The 16,318-nt window shown below is 52.3% G+C and overlaps 2 protein-coding genes and 1 long non-coding RNA gene across 5 annotated transcripts in view; 1 reads left to right on the forward strand and 2 right to left on the reverse strand.

The window, feature by feature from the left end:
* Window positions 1-1,499: 1,499 nt before the first annotated feature.
* Window positions 1,500-7,080, reverse strand: Cdk9 (cyclin dependent kinase 9). The gene is made up of 7 exons (XM_034496465.2): window positions 6,350-7,080; window positions 5,826-5,907; window positions 4,207-4,297; window positions 3,683-3,849; window positions 3,391-3,562; window positions 3,085-3,233; window positions 1,500-2,398 (listed from the first exon to the last, which is right to left on the reverse strand). Exons 1-7 carry the CDS (start codon window positions 6,778-6,780, stop codon window positions 2,033-2,035), a joined length of 1,458 nt encoding a protein of 485 aa, XP_034352356.1. The 5' UTR covers window positions 6,781-7,080; the 3' UTR covers window positions 1,500-2,032.
* Window positions 7,081-7,329: 249 nt separating this feature from the next.
* Window positions 7,330-8,429, reverse strand: LOC143441272 (uncharacterized). 3 transcript variants are annotated; one of them, XR_013108524.1, is made up of 3 exons: window positions 8,303-8,429; window positions 7,598-7,678; window positions 7,330-7,501 (listed from the first exon to the last, which is right to left on the reverse strand). It is a non-coding gene; the product is annotated as an uncharacterized LOC143441272 (long non-coding RNA). The 3 variants fall into 3 exon arrangements; XR_013108525.1 differs by having other exon boundaries at window positions 7,598-7,695; window positions 8,215-8,347; XR_013108523.1 differs by having other exon boundaries at window positions 7,598-7,719; window positions 8,215-8,305.
* Window positions 8,430-15,290: 6,861 nt separating this feature from the next.
* The window catches only part of Sh2d3c (SH2 domain containing 3C), a 35,629-nt gene continuing 34,601 nt past the window's right edge, over window positions 15,291-16,318 (forward strand). Inside the window, exon 1 of the mRNA XM_076928506.1 lies at window positions 15,291-15,434. Within this exon, the coding sequence (XP_076784621.1) occupies window positions 15,398-15,434 (37 nt within the window). The 5' untranslated portion in view covers window positions 15,291-15,397. The remainder of the gene's footprint in view (window positions 15,435-16,318) is intronic.

Consider the following 16,318-nt stretch of genomic DNA (forward strand, 5'->3'; position numbering starts at 1 on the left):
ATAGAACCTAGTGCATCAGAGTAGTTGGAACCTACTAGAGCCTGAGTTCCCGGCCATGAAACACACCAGGAAAACGGCAACTGGAGAAAGTCGTGTAGGCTGTGATGGGAACTGAGTGCAACAATAGATCCATTATACACAGTGACTTCCAGGAAGCTGTTGAGAGTCAGTGAATATAAACCCTGATCCTGGGCATGGCTCAGTGGTAGAGCACTTACCCAGCTCTGGGTCCAATCTCTTCTAGCAAAGAGTTGAATCCCTTGAATACTTAGGGAAGATATTCTGAAATAGAACAGCTCTATTTGTCTTCATGTCATTGAGCATTTGAAACCGGTTAGTCGTCACAAACACTGTTCTAATTTCCAGTTATACCTGGTTGAATGATGTCCTTTGCAATCATGTCCCAGGAATGTGGCCTCATGGAAAGAGTCTCTACAGACATAACTAAGATGGAGTTATCCTGGGCCATAAACTGAACAATGGCTGTCCTCGTAGATACATAAACAAAGAAGATGCTGAGGGAAGTTTTCCAGAATCAAGGTTGCTGTGTAAGTGGTGGTGCACACCTGTAATCCTAGCTCCCTAAAGGAAGCAGCAGGGAGATTTGCAGTTCTGGACATCCTAGGCTACATGACAGCTTGTCTCAAAATAAAGGGCTGAGAGACGGCTGAGTAGCTAAAAGCTCTAGCTGCAATTCCAAGGGACTCCAGTTCAATTCCCAGCACAGACGTGGGAGCTCACAGCCACCTTTAACCTCAGTTCCAGGGCACTCCTGGTACCAGGAATAGAGAGTATAGGCCTGCAGAGGAAAAAAAAACAAAAAACAAAAAACACAGGCCAAGTATGGTGTCAGCCATAAGAGCTGGAGAGACCTGAAGACTGACTGTCCCAGAAAACTCCAGCAGGAAGCAACTCTGCCAACTCGTCACAAATTCTGGACACCCAGCTCCCAGAGCTAATGGACGAAAAGTTGTCCTTTTCAACCAGCTTTGATATGTTACTAAAATTCTTGGGAGAACCTGTCACTTAGGTTAGTCCTTTAAGGGTCCCCACTCTGTGTCCTCATGATGATCCCCTCTCCCAACCCATGGCCCTGCCCGCTTGTCACTTCTGTCCTGCTTACCTCAAGCCCTGGAGCTACAAGCTACACTTGTTACTCTTCTGTCGATCCAGTGATTACAAGTCTGCGGTCCCTGCTTCTGAGTTCTGTCTGAGGATCTATGAGGCAAAGCAGGCCAGGCCCAGCAGCTCACTAAGGCTGCAGCATACAACAGACACTTCCCAATGCCAAGCACAGGACACTGGGCACTGTGGACATGCCTTCTGGGGGTGTGAGGAGTGCAGTGGGAGGTACCCAGGAGGCGGGAGGGCAAACCTGGACATGTACAGAGTATTAGGTGGTAAAGAAGCAGGGCCGGCAGTGTCCTGGCTAATCAAACCCTAGCTTCTAGTTGTAGGACAAGAGCTGAGGGAGGGTCTGAACACAGGAAACGCAGCCATTTACTGGAAAAAAATAATAAATCAACTTTTAATTTAACCAATCAAACTGCATCCAAAAATGTCTCTAAACTGAACAAAACAAAATAAAACTCTCCTTTTAACGGAACCAAGAGTTCACAACAGCCCCGCACTCCTAAGGTCTATACCAAAAGTAGCCCATTTTTGAGGTGCCTCTGTCCCTCAAATTCTCATCCAGAGAAGGGCTGGGCATAGTGAGGAACCTGTGCCTTCCTCCCATCATACAAGGAGCTCTTAGAACGTCACAGTGGGTGAGCCTCTCTCACCTCACTTCGTGTCCACGCTGAGACCTCCAGAGAGGGGCAGGCAGGATAGCCCCAGCACCCTCAGGGCTCACAGCCAACGCTCCACACCCCAGTTCACTCAGGCAGTTGTTCCCAGTGCCAGGGTAGAGTTAATATGTACTGGAGGAGAAAAATCTCAAACGTCCCATCATGTCACATGTTCCATGCAAGTCACAGAGCAAAGGAAGCTATCCACCCCAATCTAAGAACACCACCGGCCAGCGCCAGCCTCAGAAGACACGCTCAAATTCCGTCTGGTTGGTAGTGGCGGGATTTCGGCTCTGGTTGGTAGACTGCTGGGTGATTTGGCTGCCCTTCCGTCGTGGCGGTGCCAGGTACTCAAACATAGACGTCAAGTGAGTAGACAGCATGCCCTTGAGGTCCGAGGGCATGGGGTCTGACCAGAAGAAGTCGTGGTTGAGGGCGTCATCACTGTCAATCCGTTGCGCAGGGTCCAGCACCAGGAGCTTGTCAATGAGGTCCAGAGCATAGGGGTCCCGTACATAGGCCTTCAGACGGTCCTTCACCTTCCGCTTCTGGCCCTTGACCAGTTCCAGCTTTTCAAACAGCTCGTACTTGTCCACGTTTGGCCACACCTAAGAGAGGTGTTGAGGAGAGAATGGAGTTGGAAGAATGCTATCTAAGACGCCAGGGGGTTGGATTTCTAAAACTGCTACCAGAGGGCCCCTAACCTCCCCTCCAATCAGATGTCTTCAAGTTGAAAGCAATAGTCACTGGATGTAGCATACTCCTGGTGCTTGGACACCTTACACAAGTCAGCTGGAATTAAATGTACCAGCCCCTGTTCAGGCACATTCCTATCTCACAAACAAAAAACAAACGAAACAAAACAACAAAAAACCAACAACAAAAAAGACAAAACAAAACCCACAAAAAAACAAACCCCCCACGAAACTTCCATCTCTAGGTCAGCGGGCCACCACGGAGCTACACACTGGACCCTGCTCTGCTGCTCCCTCCCTGCCACGACTCTGCCATGACACTTAGCATCATATCTGCACCAAAGCAAAGGCAAAACAACCACAGGCTGAAGTTTCTGAACAAAAGTGAATCTTGGTGCTTTTGTTTTTCTCAGGTACTCTGTCACAGCAAGAGAGCCCATAAACCAACAGGCTTAAGAGTGGTAAGCAACATAGGACTCTGAACAGCGGCCTATGGCCTCCGCCAACCAGATTCCTCTCCAGAAAGGACCTCACTCTCCACTACTGCCATAGGGAGTGGGATCCCTGCATCCCTTAGAACCCGCAGCCTGGTCACGCACCTCTGGAGTGATGGAACCACAGAGCTGGCTGATGAGGGCAAGCTGGTGCTGCTCCGTATTGCCCTGCATGATAGGGCTTCGAGTCCACATCTCCGCCATGATGCACCCAGCACCCCAAAGGTCAATGGGCGGACCATAGTCCCGCTCTCCTGAGAAAAACAGGGTACCGGGAGTGCCACTTAAGCCCGAGGGCCTTCTGAGACTGTATGTCCCAGGGCTGATGGCTCAAGAGGCCCCTGGCAATGGGGGCTGTGGCCAGGTAGATACCCGGCCCCTGTCCCCCTCTGCCCGCTCGGGAGTCCTCACCGAGCAGCAGCTCCGGAGGCCGATACCACAATGTCACCACACGGTTGGTGTATCGGTTGGGCTGGCTATTCTTAGCTAGGCTGAAGGCACGAGCCAGCCCAAAATCTGCCAGCTTTAGGACCCCATCCCGGGTAATGAGCACGTTGGCAGCCTTCATGTCCCTGTGCAGGATCTGCAGGGCAGAGACACACAAGAGAGAACTCAGTCGGGTTTTGTAGTGTCCTGGAGTCCCACCTACACAGCAGACAAGAGCAAAGAAGCCCCAGTCTGTCCTCCCAGCCCCAGCCCTCACCTTGTTCCTGTGGATGTAGTAGAGGCCATTCAACAGCATCTGCATCACTCTCTTGATCTCAGACAATGTGAACTTGACTAAGACATTGCTCAGCAGTCCAGCAAGGTCATGCTCACAGAAGTCGAACACCAGATAGATGCTGCCCTTGCAGCGGTTATAGGGTGAAGCTGATGCAGAATGGGCAGGGAGAAAAAAATAAAAACCTGCACCCAACTCATTTTCCACAGACAAATCCCAGCCCTCCTACCCACAGGCACCCAACTCCAACAAAGAAAGATCAGAAGCTGGGTGGTCCGTGGCCTCTGACCCTGGCACTCGGGAGGCAGAGGCAGGTGTGTGAGGCCAGCCTGGTCTACGGTACAAGGTCCAGGACAGACAGGGCTACACAGAGAAACCATCTCAAACAAACAAAATCAAACCAAACCAAAAAGGGAGCTGTGTGCTAAGTGTGTGTCTCATGCACTGTTGTAGGAGCGTAAGCAAAACCTTAAGCTTCATCTTCTCCCAAGAGCCAAGCAACAAACCTTTGGTTCGACAAATCTCAATGAGGTTGACCACGTTTTCATGTTTCAGGAGCTGTAGAATCTTGATTTCCCGCAAGGCTGTGATGGGGAACTAGGAAGGAGAAATGGAGGAAGTGGTCAACACTGAGAGTGCAACAGACCAAGGAACTGCTGTGTGTGTTTGCCGTCTGTAATGAGGGATAGAGGTCGAAAGGCAGGTCAGAGTATCGGTTCTGTGTGATGACTCCTGTCTGGAATCCAATCCCAGTATCAGGAGTCAAAGAGACACCAGAACTGCCCAGAGTTCAAGGCTGGCCTGGTTAGTTGAGCTCCTGCTTCAAAAGGCAGGGAGGGGGAAATATATAGAGAGATATATAGATATCTATATATAGATATATATGTGTATGTATAGATAGACATGGTTATCTGCAACCAGCCTTTGCAAACTGTAAGTTACAAACACACATCTCCCAAGGAGCTGCTAGACTTTGCCATCTAGACAATGGTGGCCTTGAACCTGCTGGTGAACCACCTCTTTTTCTCAGCCTCACAGGTGCTGGGATTATAAATCAAACCCTCTATGCCAGGCTAGCAATTTATTTTAGACAACCCAGATAGGAATAAAGTCTTTGGCACTAACATTTTTGGGTTAAGATCCAGAAATTTCCTGGGACTGGAGATAGCTGAATGGTTATGGAAACCTGCTATGGCCAGGCGTGGCAGCCCAGGCCTTTATTTTCAGCACTCAGGAGGCGCAGGCAGTTGATCCTCTGTGAGAGGATCTGAGAACAGCCTGGACCAAACAGTAAGTTCCAAGACAGCACAGAGAAATTTTGTAGCAAACAAACAAAACTTATGTAGAAGCCCTGTTTCAGGGTAACACACACACACCACAACACTGGCTGTTCTTCCAGAGGACCCAGATTCAAGTCCCAGCACCCACATGGTGGATCTTTGTAACTCTTGTCCCAAATGATCCAAGGCAGCCTAGCACACCTTTCTGGCTTCCTCAGGTATGGACAAGCATGCTGTACAGACATGCCAGAAAACAAAGCACTCAAAGACACAAAGTAAGACAAACAGCTTTCTTTTCTTTTTTCTTTTTTTCAAGACAGGGTTTCTCTGTGTAGCCCTGGCTGTCCTGGAACTCCCTCTGTAGACGAGGCTAGCCTCGAACTCAGAAGTCCTCCTGCCTCTGCCTCCCAAGTGCTGGGGATTAAAGGCGTGTGCCACCACCGCCCAGCGACAAACAGCTTTTTCCTTACAAAGACAATGCTGCACTGAAGCTGATAGGAACAACATGCTTCAGAACGCCACCTTAAGCTCAGTCGCCTTTTAAACCGCCCGTGCACAAACTATCCCTTCACAGGAAACAAAGTTAAACACTAAGCTAAACTGAAAGTTCTCAAAGATCCAACTTCTAGAGTCAACGTGCAGTTGCCTTCTGAGCAAAAAGCATCTCTCACTTGGCTCCCACTAAACTTTGCCACTAAAACTCAAAAGTCGAAGTGGAAAGCCAAATTTCTTGTTGCACAGAGAATCAAAAAAACACTAGATGGAATCTCAGCACAAAACCTTTGGAGTAGCAGTGTGGAAACCAAGACAGGTTAGAAGGTCTGCCCAGTGGTCCATATACTCACCCCCTCCTTCTCATTCTCCATCAGCACTTTCTTCAGAGCCACCTTCTGGCCCGTCTGACGGTGCTTGGCTTTAAATACTTCCCTGCAGGCACAGAGAGACCCAAGGGACCCATCAGACATTTCCGCAGGGGCCGCCCCTCCCCCACGCGAAGAGGAGCAGCGGGAGACCAGACACACGGTGGGGTGCGGCCCCGGCCTCCCGTATGCAGTTATTCCACAACACGTGTTTTCTGTCCTTCTCCCAGCCTTACTCCTACACGGCCCCTACTCCTCCCCAAGAGGTGTCTGCTCACATTCTGAGTTCCTCTCAGCAACCCTACCCAACCCCCATCACGGGCCTCAGGCTCCTCCCCGCCAGTCGGCTCGGTTAAGCCGGGAGCGTCTGCGGCGCGGCCTAGCAAGTCCAAGCAACAACCAAGGAAATAGAAGCTTCCGGACCACCTCGGCCCGGGCCCTGAGCGACCCGACGTCGGCCCTGGAAAGTGCAGGTCCTGGGCTCCGGCTCCCACGCGGCCTAATCTTACCCGAATGTGCCTTGGCCGATCTTGGCAAGTTTCTCGTACTTGGTGACCTCATCGCAAAACGGGCATTCCACTGAGTCGTACTGCTTGGCCATGGCCGCCTCCAGAGCGCCGCCGCCGCTCCCAGCCGCAGCTCCCGCCGCTCCCGGTCCCGCCACACTCCAGGCCCCGCCGCGGCCGCGCCACTTCCGCCTCCAAGGCCACTTCCTGCCTCGAGGTGCCGAGCCCGCCTCTTCCGGTCTCCGCCCGCCGCCAGGCCCCCTGGGACTTGTAGTTCCCGGGAGGCCAGGGGGAGCCGGAGCTGCAGAGGAGCCTCCGCCGCCGCCACTGCCCCCGCCTCCGCCGCCGCCGCCAGTGCTGTTGGCGGCCCCGATCGGGGGCGCAGGGAGCCGTGGTGCTGGGGCTGGGGCTCGCGGCGGTGCGTCCCGCTGCATTGGCCCGGGCCGTGCTGCTGCCGAAGCTGCTGCCGCTCTGGCTCCCGATCCGGGGCCAGCCGCAGTGCCCTGCTCCTCCTCCTCCGACGGCGCCGCCTCCGCCGGGCTGCGCGGGGCGGCGGGTTGGGGGGGGGTGGGGAAGGCCTGGGGGCGGAGGCTCCCTGGCCAAGCCCGGCCCGGGGCGGACGGGCTAGGGGGCGAGATAGGAAGAGCAGACGAGGAGGCGGCCCGAGAGCCCGGGAGGGGGCGCGTTATAAAGGGGGAGGTGCCCGTCCTGGCCTCCCCTCCCCCTCCGTCCGCCCCCTCCCTTCTCCTCCCACCCTCCGCGGCCGCACCTGCCGCCGCCGCCTCCCGCCCTCCCGCTCCCAGTCCAGCGTCCGCCCTCGGCGCGTCACTGCTCGCAGCCCCTCCTCTGCCTTTGGAGGTGGGGCTCCGCACTAGACACCTGCCTGCGGCGTCCTACTGCGCGCCTCAGTTTACCCCCCTAATGCCAGCTGCCACAGAATGGCCCTTCTTCCAGAGCTGGGAGTGTGCTCCCGGTGAGGCGAAGGCAGGAGGTGCTGAGGGAGCAGCCTGAGGCCCGGGGAAGAGAGAACTGCCCCCGCTGCCGCCTCCGTCGTCTCAGCCACCCGCCGTTGACATGGCAACTGACGGCCGCCAGGGGGCGCGGCGACACTGTGAGCGGCGAGCGAGCAACGCTCAGGCCTAAACCTTGGATCCTCTGTTGTCAGGAAGACAAGGATGGATCTACTACCTTCCTTCACAGAGCTGCGCCAAAGCTGGTCTGTCCTGAGTCAATCATCCCCAAAATTGTTACCTTTGAACTGGCATTCCTGTGTGCTTTTGAAATGCTGGGCGTGAGCCGGGCCGTGATGGCGCACTCCTTTAATCCCAGCACCTGGCAGACGGGTGGATCTGTGAGTTCGAGGCCAGCCTGAGCTCTGTAGAGCGAGTTCCAGGACAGCCAGGAAAAATAACAATAACGGGCCGGGGGAGTGGGGGGGGGGGGGAAGAGGGAGCAAGAGAGAAATGCTGTACGTTCTGGTTGAATCTTGAACCAAGCTTGTGAACTGGGTTCACTAACTCATTTTACAGAAGAAATTGCAGATCAGAAATGAGAGGTTGTCTGCTCATGGTCTCACTGTGATAAGGCTGGCTGGATCTAGCAGTTATGAAGAGTTTGTCATGCCTCATTATTAGTGTGTTTAAGGCCTGCCGACCTTATGCAGGCTGGATACCTACTATCCACCCTAAAGCCCTTCCAGTCCTACCCTTTCCCACAATCACCTTTCTGTTCCCAGGAGCCTCCAGACAAGTCCACAAAGCTGTCTGTTTACCTTCTCAATCTGTTCCCTCTTTTTCACCAACGCCCCTCCCAAGGATGAACCCTTAGTCCTGTTGGCCCCAGCCTAACTTCACTGGTCCCACACAAACCTGCTCCAGATCATTCTGAAGTCTGTTATGTCTCCCTCTACCGTCTTGAAATTCTGAGCGTGACATGGCCGATCTTTCCAGTGCTTACCTCCTGGGCTGTGTTCCTGCAAGTTGCCTTCTGTTTGAGTTTCCCAATCCCTCCTGTCTTCAGAGCTGCAACCCTACTGCCCAGGGTCAGCACTGCCCAGGGTCAGCACTGCCCAGGGTAAGCACTGCCCAGGGTCAGCTGCAGGCTCCCCATTTGCTTCCAGCTCTTTTTGACCAAGACAGGTCCCGGCTGGTCTGGTGCTCACTGAGTAGTCTAGGCTGATCCTTGAACTCCAGGTGTCCCTCTTGCTTCAGCTCTAGGTGTCACTATGGCCAGCAGTGCTTTCTAGTTTTATCCCACATTGTCTGGGCCTGAAGGTTCTTGGAAAGAGGAATGGTTTCGGTGACCCTGGTGTCCCAGAGTACCTGCTGGGAGAAGGGCCAGGAGATTTTTCAAGACCCTCCATAGAGCCAGCCAGGGCTTTAGGAGATCCCGCATGACAGGGAGTGACTTCGAGCCTATCTTCATGGATACACTGCTTATCTGAAACAAGAAGTAAGGGGGAGGGGAGCAGGGGTAAGGAGAAAGTAATTGCATTCACCCTGTGACAGAATCTGGCTAAGTCCTAACCTTGGCCCTGTACAGGAGTTATTTCTATTGTCACTTGTATGCAGGGGACACTGCACATAAGGACCCTGACACACACAGGTGAGATGGCCACGGTCACAGAGCCAGGCAGTGGCCACACTCTCTTTGAACCTGGTAAGTTTGGCATAAACTCCCAGCAGTTCCTTATGTCAAGGCCCTTCCCAATCTGGGCTCAGCATGAAACCGTGGCAAACCCTGGGAATGGTCTCACCTGCCTCGTGCCCATGGGAGATGTGGCAGGTAACAGTGGCACTGACGGCCGGGGTCTTTCCAGGGCGTGTGTGGATGCTACTATCAGATTTTTAGGCCGTAGCTGGAGCCTGTTTCTTATGAGCCCTCCCTAAGTCACATCCTGTGGGCAGAGAGGCTTTAGCAGGGTTTCCTGTGATGTTGTCACCTCTGCCCCCAAGAAGAGCCCTGACATCTTCCAGTCACTTCCTCAGAGTCATGGGCCCTCAGCCTTCCACAGGGAAGCAGTGGTGATTTGGAGACTTAGGAAGGGTGCCCAGTTCTAAAGTCCAGGTTCTCCACCACTGGTAAATCCAGGAGGGAACCAGAGAGAAATTAGCCATTTCGAATCCACTTTAGTTACCGCTCTGTTGGCTGCAAATAATGCTCGCTTCCTGTGGATTGTCAAAACCACCAAGGGCCAGCATGTGACCCAGCCTCTGTCAACACCTGCTGATTGGCTGGCTGGCTGATGACACCCCTCAACGGAGTCTCTTGCATGGCCATTTAACAGCTACGGAAGCCAGGCCTGGTGGCAGAGAACTGGAATCCCAGCTACTAAAGAAACTGAAACCGGAAAGTTCAAAGTTCAGGACTTGTCTGGGCTAAAGAGTAAGTTGAAAGCTAGTTTAGAGTCTCGGTGAAACCTTGTCTAAAAAATGAAAAGAATAAAGCCAGGTATGGTACACACCTTTAATCCCAACACTCAGGAGGCAGAGTCAAGTGAATCTCTTGTGAGTTTGAGACGAGGCTGGTCTACACAGTGAGTTCCAGGTCAGCCAGAGCTACATAACAAGAACCTGTTTCAATCAATCAATAAAAATAAAGCCTTAGAATGTTTTTCTTTTTGGGGAGGCGAGGGGGCTTTCGAGACAGGGTTTCTCTGTGTAGCCCTGGCTGTCCTGGAACTCACTCTGTAGACCAGGCTGGCCTTGAACTCACAGAGTTTCCCAATCCCCCTTGTGTTCAGAGCTACTGCCCAGGGTCAGCACTGCCCAGGGTCAGCTGCAGGCTCCCCATTTGCTTCCAGCTCTTTTTGACCAAGACAGGTCCCGGCTGGTCTGGTGCTCACTGAGTAGTCTAGGCTGAGCCTTGAACTCCAGGTGTCACTATGGCCAGCAGTGCTTTCTAGTTTTATGCCACCCCTGCCCGGCTAGAGTGGTTTTTTTAGGCTAACTTTGAACTCACAAAGATCTCCTGTCCTCTGCTTCCAGAATGCTGGGATTTAAATGCTGCCACTAACTGAACTCCAGCTTTTGACCTAGGTAATTACCTAGTTTGAAAAAGAATGACCTCTATAGCTGGGTGGTGGTGGTCCACACTTTTAATCCCAGCACTTGAGAGGCAGAGGCTGGTGCATCTCTGTAACTTTAATTTTTTCAAAACCTATTTTTAATGATGGTTCTTTAATGCTTTAACCTTCCTTTTAGCCCATCACCCGCCAGAGGTAGTAGAAAAGAGATGGGGGTGGGGAGCGGGAGAGGGGGTGGGGAGGGAAGTGGATCTGTTTAGAAAGGTTCTTTGTAGCAACTCATTTCTGTGTTGTCTGGAAATCAACAGTTCAGTTCACTAGTTAGCAGCAGCAGCAGCAGCAGCAGCAGCAGCAGCAGCAGCAGCTCAGTCCACTCCCAAACACATCAGGGATACACCAGCAGTCTAGTTCAGTAGAGTCAGAGTCGGGATAGCAAACACAAATCAACAGTGGTGGTGGCCCTACCTAGCAGAGACAGGCAGGCCTTGGTCTTAGCATGAGTCAGCAGGAGGGGCCAGGTAGAGTGCCAGGAGACGTTCTTGGCTGTGCTTCTCTCTGGGAAGCAAAGATCAGCGAAAACTGGAGACCCACAAGCGTTGCACAGCTTAGCTCTCTAAGCAAAGCCACGCTCAGCCTCCACCACTGTCGGTCGAGTCCTTTTTTTGCCCTCTCCAGACATCACAACCTCCACATGTCTTCCCTCAGCACATGCATCTGTCTCAGCTGACATCACTCTGCCGATCAAAGTCCAGCACACCACCAGAAGTTTCTTAGTGTGTTTCTCTCTATGGCGTGCTGACAAATGCAGCTCAATTATGCAGTGTAAGGCAATATAACAATACATGTGTGTTGTTAGCAAAGAATCCTTCATCACGTGTCCTTTCCGTGCTTGCTTTAGCAGAACGTCCTTTCTCCGGTGTCTGCTTCAGTGAAACCTTCCTTCACAAGTCTGCCTTAGTCTTTCACCTGTGTCCACTTCAGCTAAATGTTCCTTCACGTGTTTGCCGCAAAATAAAATAAAATAAAATAAAATAAAATAAAATCCAACTGACTTTCCAAAGAGCCCTTAAGTTTCCACTTCAGAACTCTGTGAGTTCAAGATCAGCCTGGTCTACAGAGCTAGTTTCAGGAAAGCCAGAGCTGCAGTGAGAAACCCTGCCTGGAAAAAAAAAAAATGGCCTCAGTATATTTGAATGCTTAATCACCAGAGAGTAGAACTGTTTAAAAGGATTAGAAGGAGTGGAAACTATAGCCATATTGGAATGGGTGTGGCCTTGCTAGAGGAAGTGTGTCTCTCGGGGCAGGCTTTGAGGTTTTAAAAGCTCAAACCAGCGCCAGTCTCTATCTGTCTGCTACCTATAGATAGAGTGTAGCTCTCGGCTACTGCTCTTGTGTCAGCATGCTGCCTTGGTCCTCCACGCTCCCCATTGTGATGTTAATAAACTAGCCTTCTGAAACTGTGTGCAAACTTAGGGTTAAGTGCATTCTTTCCTAAGACGTGCCCTGGTCATGGTGTCTCTTCCCAGCGACAGTACAATCTATAGACACCGGGACCCTGCTTTCCCCTCCCAACCTGGATAGGGTTAGCATCTGTGGAAGGGAAGTGAAAGTGGGCTTGTAAGAAGCGAACCTGTGAGCTGTTAGCTGTGGGTATGCTCTCTAGTTGAGGGATACAGAACAGAGAACGGTGGTTTGTGATACTGAGGGCCCCATCCAACCATGGAAGTTCTGCTCCTGTTGGTTTTGCTACCTCTGTCCGGACCTGTGTTGACCCACGTCTCCCTAAGTGTTATTGTAGTCCTCTTAGGAGCCTGCTATGACTGGATCCAGGTGACAGAAGAGGAAACAGGCTCAGTAGCCTGGCTAGGGCCACACAGCCAAAGAACTGTGGAGCTGGGATTGAGATTTGGTCTCTGTTTTGTTGATTTTGGTTAATTTGTTTTTGTTGTTTTGCCTTTAAAAAAAAAAGGTTTATTTTTTATGTATATGAGTACACTGCAGCTGTCTTCAGACACACACTAGAAAAGTGCATCAGATCTCATTAAAGATGGTTGTGAGCCACCATAGAATTACTGGGAATTGAACTCAGAACCTCTGGCAGAGCAGTCAGTGCTCTTAACCACTGAGCCATCTCTCCAGCCCTTTGTTTTGCTTCTTTTTTTTTTTTTTTTTTGAGACAGGGTTTTCTATCAGTCCTGACAATCCTGGACCTCGATTCATTGACCAGGCTGGCCTCGAACTCACAGAGATCATCTTACCTCTGCTTCCTGGGTGCTGGGATTAAAGGTGTATGCCACCACAGACCAGTTTTTTTTTTTTTTCCTTTTTTGTTCTTTACTTTTTTCTTCCTTCCTTCCTTCCTCCCTCCCTCTCTCCCTTCCTCCCTTCCTCCCTTCCTTCCTTCCTTCCTTCCTTCCTTCCTTCCTTCCTTCTTTCCTTTCTTTTTAGAGGGAGGGGTGGCATTAGCTCAATCCTGCACTGGAGGGACTAGAAAGAATCAGAAGTCTAAGGGACTAGAGAGAGGCACGTACGGCCTGGAGTAGGTCAAGCCTAGGCAAAAGCCCTTTCTCTGAAGGAGGGGAAGCTCTAGGTAGGTGGTCATGGCCACAGCAGTGGGCTGGCTGGGTGGACCTCCAGCACCAGCTGTGGAGGGACTGCAGGACAGCCACGAGCCAGTTGGTCTCCCTGACCGCACTTCCAACGGCCACTTAAAGCAGCACAAAGGGGGCTCTGAGCAGTTTCCTCACCACACTGAGCTCCATTCATTCTCCCGGGGACACCAGCAGCTATCCTGGCGCCTGGGCCAACGACAAGCCTGGCCCGGACAAGGCATCTGTGCCATAGCAACAGACACTCTAAGATTCAGCTTCCCAGGTCTCAGAGCATGTGCCTGCCTAACCACCATGGTTGGCCTGGCCTGGCCCACTACACTCCTTGCCCATGTGACCACTCTTCAGCCCCAGAGGCAGGACTTGCTGAGGGCCACCGTGTGCCGACCAGAGAGACTTCTCCCACAAAGAAGGAATTACTGTGATTCCCATTTCATAGATAAGGAAACCGAGGCCCAGAGAAGCACAATACACAGCATTTGGGGAGATGGTCTGGCCAGAAAGCCAGCACTGGTCTGGTCAGCTGATGCCACAGTGTAGGTCGTAGGTCCAGTTCACATCTCCCAGGAGATAAGCCAGGGGTCTACACTTTGCTGTTCCTTGGGAAGACTGGCAGCTCTTACCAGACTATAGGCTCCTCTTCCCTATCTTCTGACAGTAACCTGGAGAGGGGGTGGGGGTACCACCCCAGGAGTCTGCTCTGGAATCACCGTGTTCCCGATAAATGTTTATGACTTGCCTTGGTCATTGTGTTTTGTCACAGAAAAGTAACTAACTTCCTTCTTGGCCATTGAGTAACAGTCCTTGCAGGAGGCCTACAGAGGCAGGACCCTGCTGTCATAACCTGACAGGGCTGGGTCTCTCTCTCTCTCTCTCTCTCTGGACTTTGGGGTCATCTTCACTGCATCAAGAGAGTCAATGTGACCTGTCTTCTACCAACACCACACTGACAGGAGGCAGGGTCGCAGACCTGGAAATCAGCTCCCAGGACTCTGCCATCAGAGCAGCAGAATCTAAGTGACTTGGCTTTGGGGACAAGACTTTGATGGAGGACACAGAACATGTGTCATGGACTGGATCTCCCACAAACCGGATCACCAGCTACCACACCAGGTGGCCTTGGAGGCTGAGGCAGGTCAGCCTGGGCTATGTCAGATTTTTATCTCAAAACAACATAAAAGTGTCCACTCTGGGCTGCTGGGGTGTGTGGTTCAGAGGTAGAGAATTTGCTTGACAAGTGAAAAACCCAGCGTCTCATCTTAAGCACAGAAGAAGGAAAGGAAGACGGAGAGGAGCAGAGTCTTTGGAGGATGGCTGGTGTGTCTTGTGCTGTCCTTTTTGGAGAGATTTGGTCACTGCAGCTGCAGAGGTGGCCACATTCACAACTAGATTTAACTTGCGGCCCTCCAGACCCAACACGTGCTACTAACACCCGCCCCACCCCCAACTACAGGTGTACATGCAGGTTTCATTTCCTTATATTTGTTCTGTGTGGACACAGAATGCACACACACACACACACACACACACCTCTGTGTTTGCAGAGCACGAACCTGTATATTACTGGAAAGACAACTTGTAACCCAGTGTGTGCCACCAACTTTCTCTGACCTGGGGAAATCCCCTTGCTCCACTGTGCCTCAGTTTCCCTACCTCTGTCCAAAGGTGTAGAAGACACGTCCTCACATGCCTCTGTTAACTTAGACAAGGACAATCACCCCTAAGCAGGTACTGACTTTATACCTGGCTCTGTCTGGTGTTCTGGCCACTGGGAAGTTAGCACATCCTGGTCACCAAAAGGAAACTGAGACTCGGACAGGTGAATTGTCCCGTCCAATCAAAAGTTGAATTTGGGCAGGAGCGGTCCAAGCCCATGGGGCCTACCCAGATATATTCATTCTCTCTCTCTCTCTCTCTCTCTCTCTCTCTCTCTCTCTCTCTCTCTCTCTCTCTCTCTCTCCTCTCTCTTATTGCCACTCCAACCCCTAGGTACTGAGGCTTAGAATAAACTGTCCTAAACATGGGTCTGTCTCCTGGACTTCCCATCCTGTGGGCCAGGCCCCTGACAGCTGTTGGCAGGTCCCCAGTGGCCCCCAGCCTAGTGGGCTCCGTTCCCAAAGCCTGTGGTTTGTTCCTCAGGCCTTCCAGGTCCCATGGGTTTGTGGTGTGCCCCCTGCCCCTGCTGCTGGCTGAGGAGGCCCTCAGGGGCTGGACGGGGAGGCCCCAGCCCCCGCCCCCTGTGGAGAGGGGTGGGAGGGTGGGGCTGTGGGAGTTTCTCTAGTTTAAAAATACACAGAGGAAGCCGGTGAGAGGGCAAGAGAAAGGGGAAGGGGAGCGGGGAAAGCCCATCAGCTCTGATGCCTTGAGCCTGGAACAGCCACATGCTAGCAAGCCAGGGGCTTTGCACAACTGGACAAGATGACAGAGATGCCCAGGAAAACAAGCAGAAAGTTCAGTGAGTACAGACCAGCCACCATCCCTCTGTCCAGCTTGGGCTCTCTGCATCTGCTTCTTTCTGCTGTCTTCTTTCTCTTTCTCTCCATCTCTGTTCTCTCCACAGTGTTACCGTCTGCCCATACTGTGACCCTGGGAGTCTCTTCATCTCTGTCTGTCTTTCCCTCTCCCTGCCCGACCTCTGCTTCCTTCTTACCACAACCAGCCCTTCAGCCTTTCCATCTTCTGTATCATCCTAGTCTCTCTCTGACCATGAAGCTGTGCACGGAGAGACCCCCCCCCCCAGGAACCCCATGTTGTCTGGAACCCAACTCAACACCAGATCTCAAAGAGAGAGCTCTAGGGAGTGAGTGGATGCTGTTGTATGTTCCCACCAGCAGTGAGGCTGGGAGAGACTAGTACCAGGTCCTTGGGTGAGCTACACCCACCCCACTATTTCTTTCTCCATTTTGGATCCCAAACTTCTGTCCCGGATTCCTCTGACCTTCTAGCTCTCTCTCTCTCTCTCTCTCTCTCTCTCTCTCTCTCTCTCTCTCTCTCTCTCTGTGTGTGTGTGTGTGTGTAAATGGAGATACACACATCTGTAATCCTAGCACTCAGAAGTCAGAAGCAGCAGGCTCTTGAGCAGACCAGGTTAGAGTGAGACTGTCTCATACAAACATACAAAGCAAGCAAACAAAACCTGTAGCACTGAGAAAAGAGGCAGTTAGTGACCCTTGTGTTAGACAGAGACCTCTGCCCCAGGCCAACCTGTCTAGAAGGAGGGCGGCAGCCAGTACCGTCCGTCCGGGATGGGACCAGCCAGTACCGTCCAGGTTGGGACCAGGGGGACTGGGCAGGGATGAATCCTGGAGTGCAGAGCCCAGTGCTTCTACCCAGGCTCCG

Source organism: Arvicanthis niloticus, chromosome 2 (genome assembly GCF_011762505.2).
Source record: "Arvicanthis niloticus isolate mArvNil1 chromosome 2, mArvNil1.pat.X, whole genome shotgun sequence".
Taxonomy (NCBI): Eukaryota; Metazoa; Chordata; class Mammalia; order Rodentia; family Muridae; genus Arvicanthis; species Arvicanthis niloticus.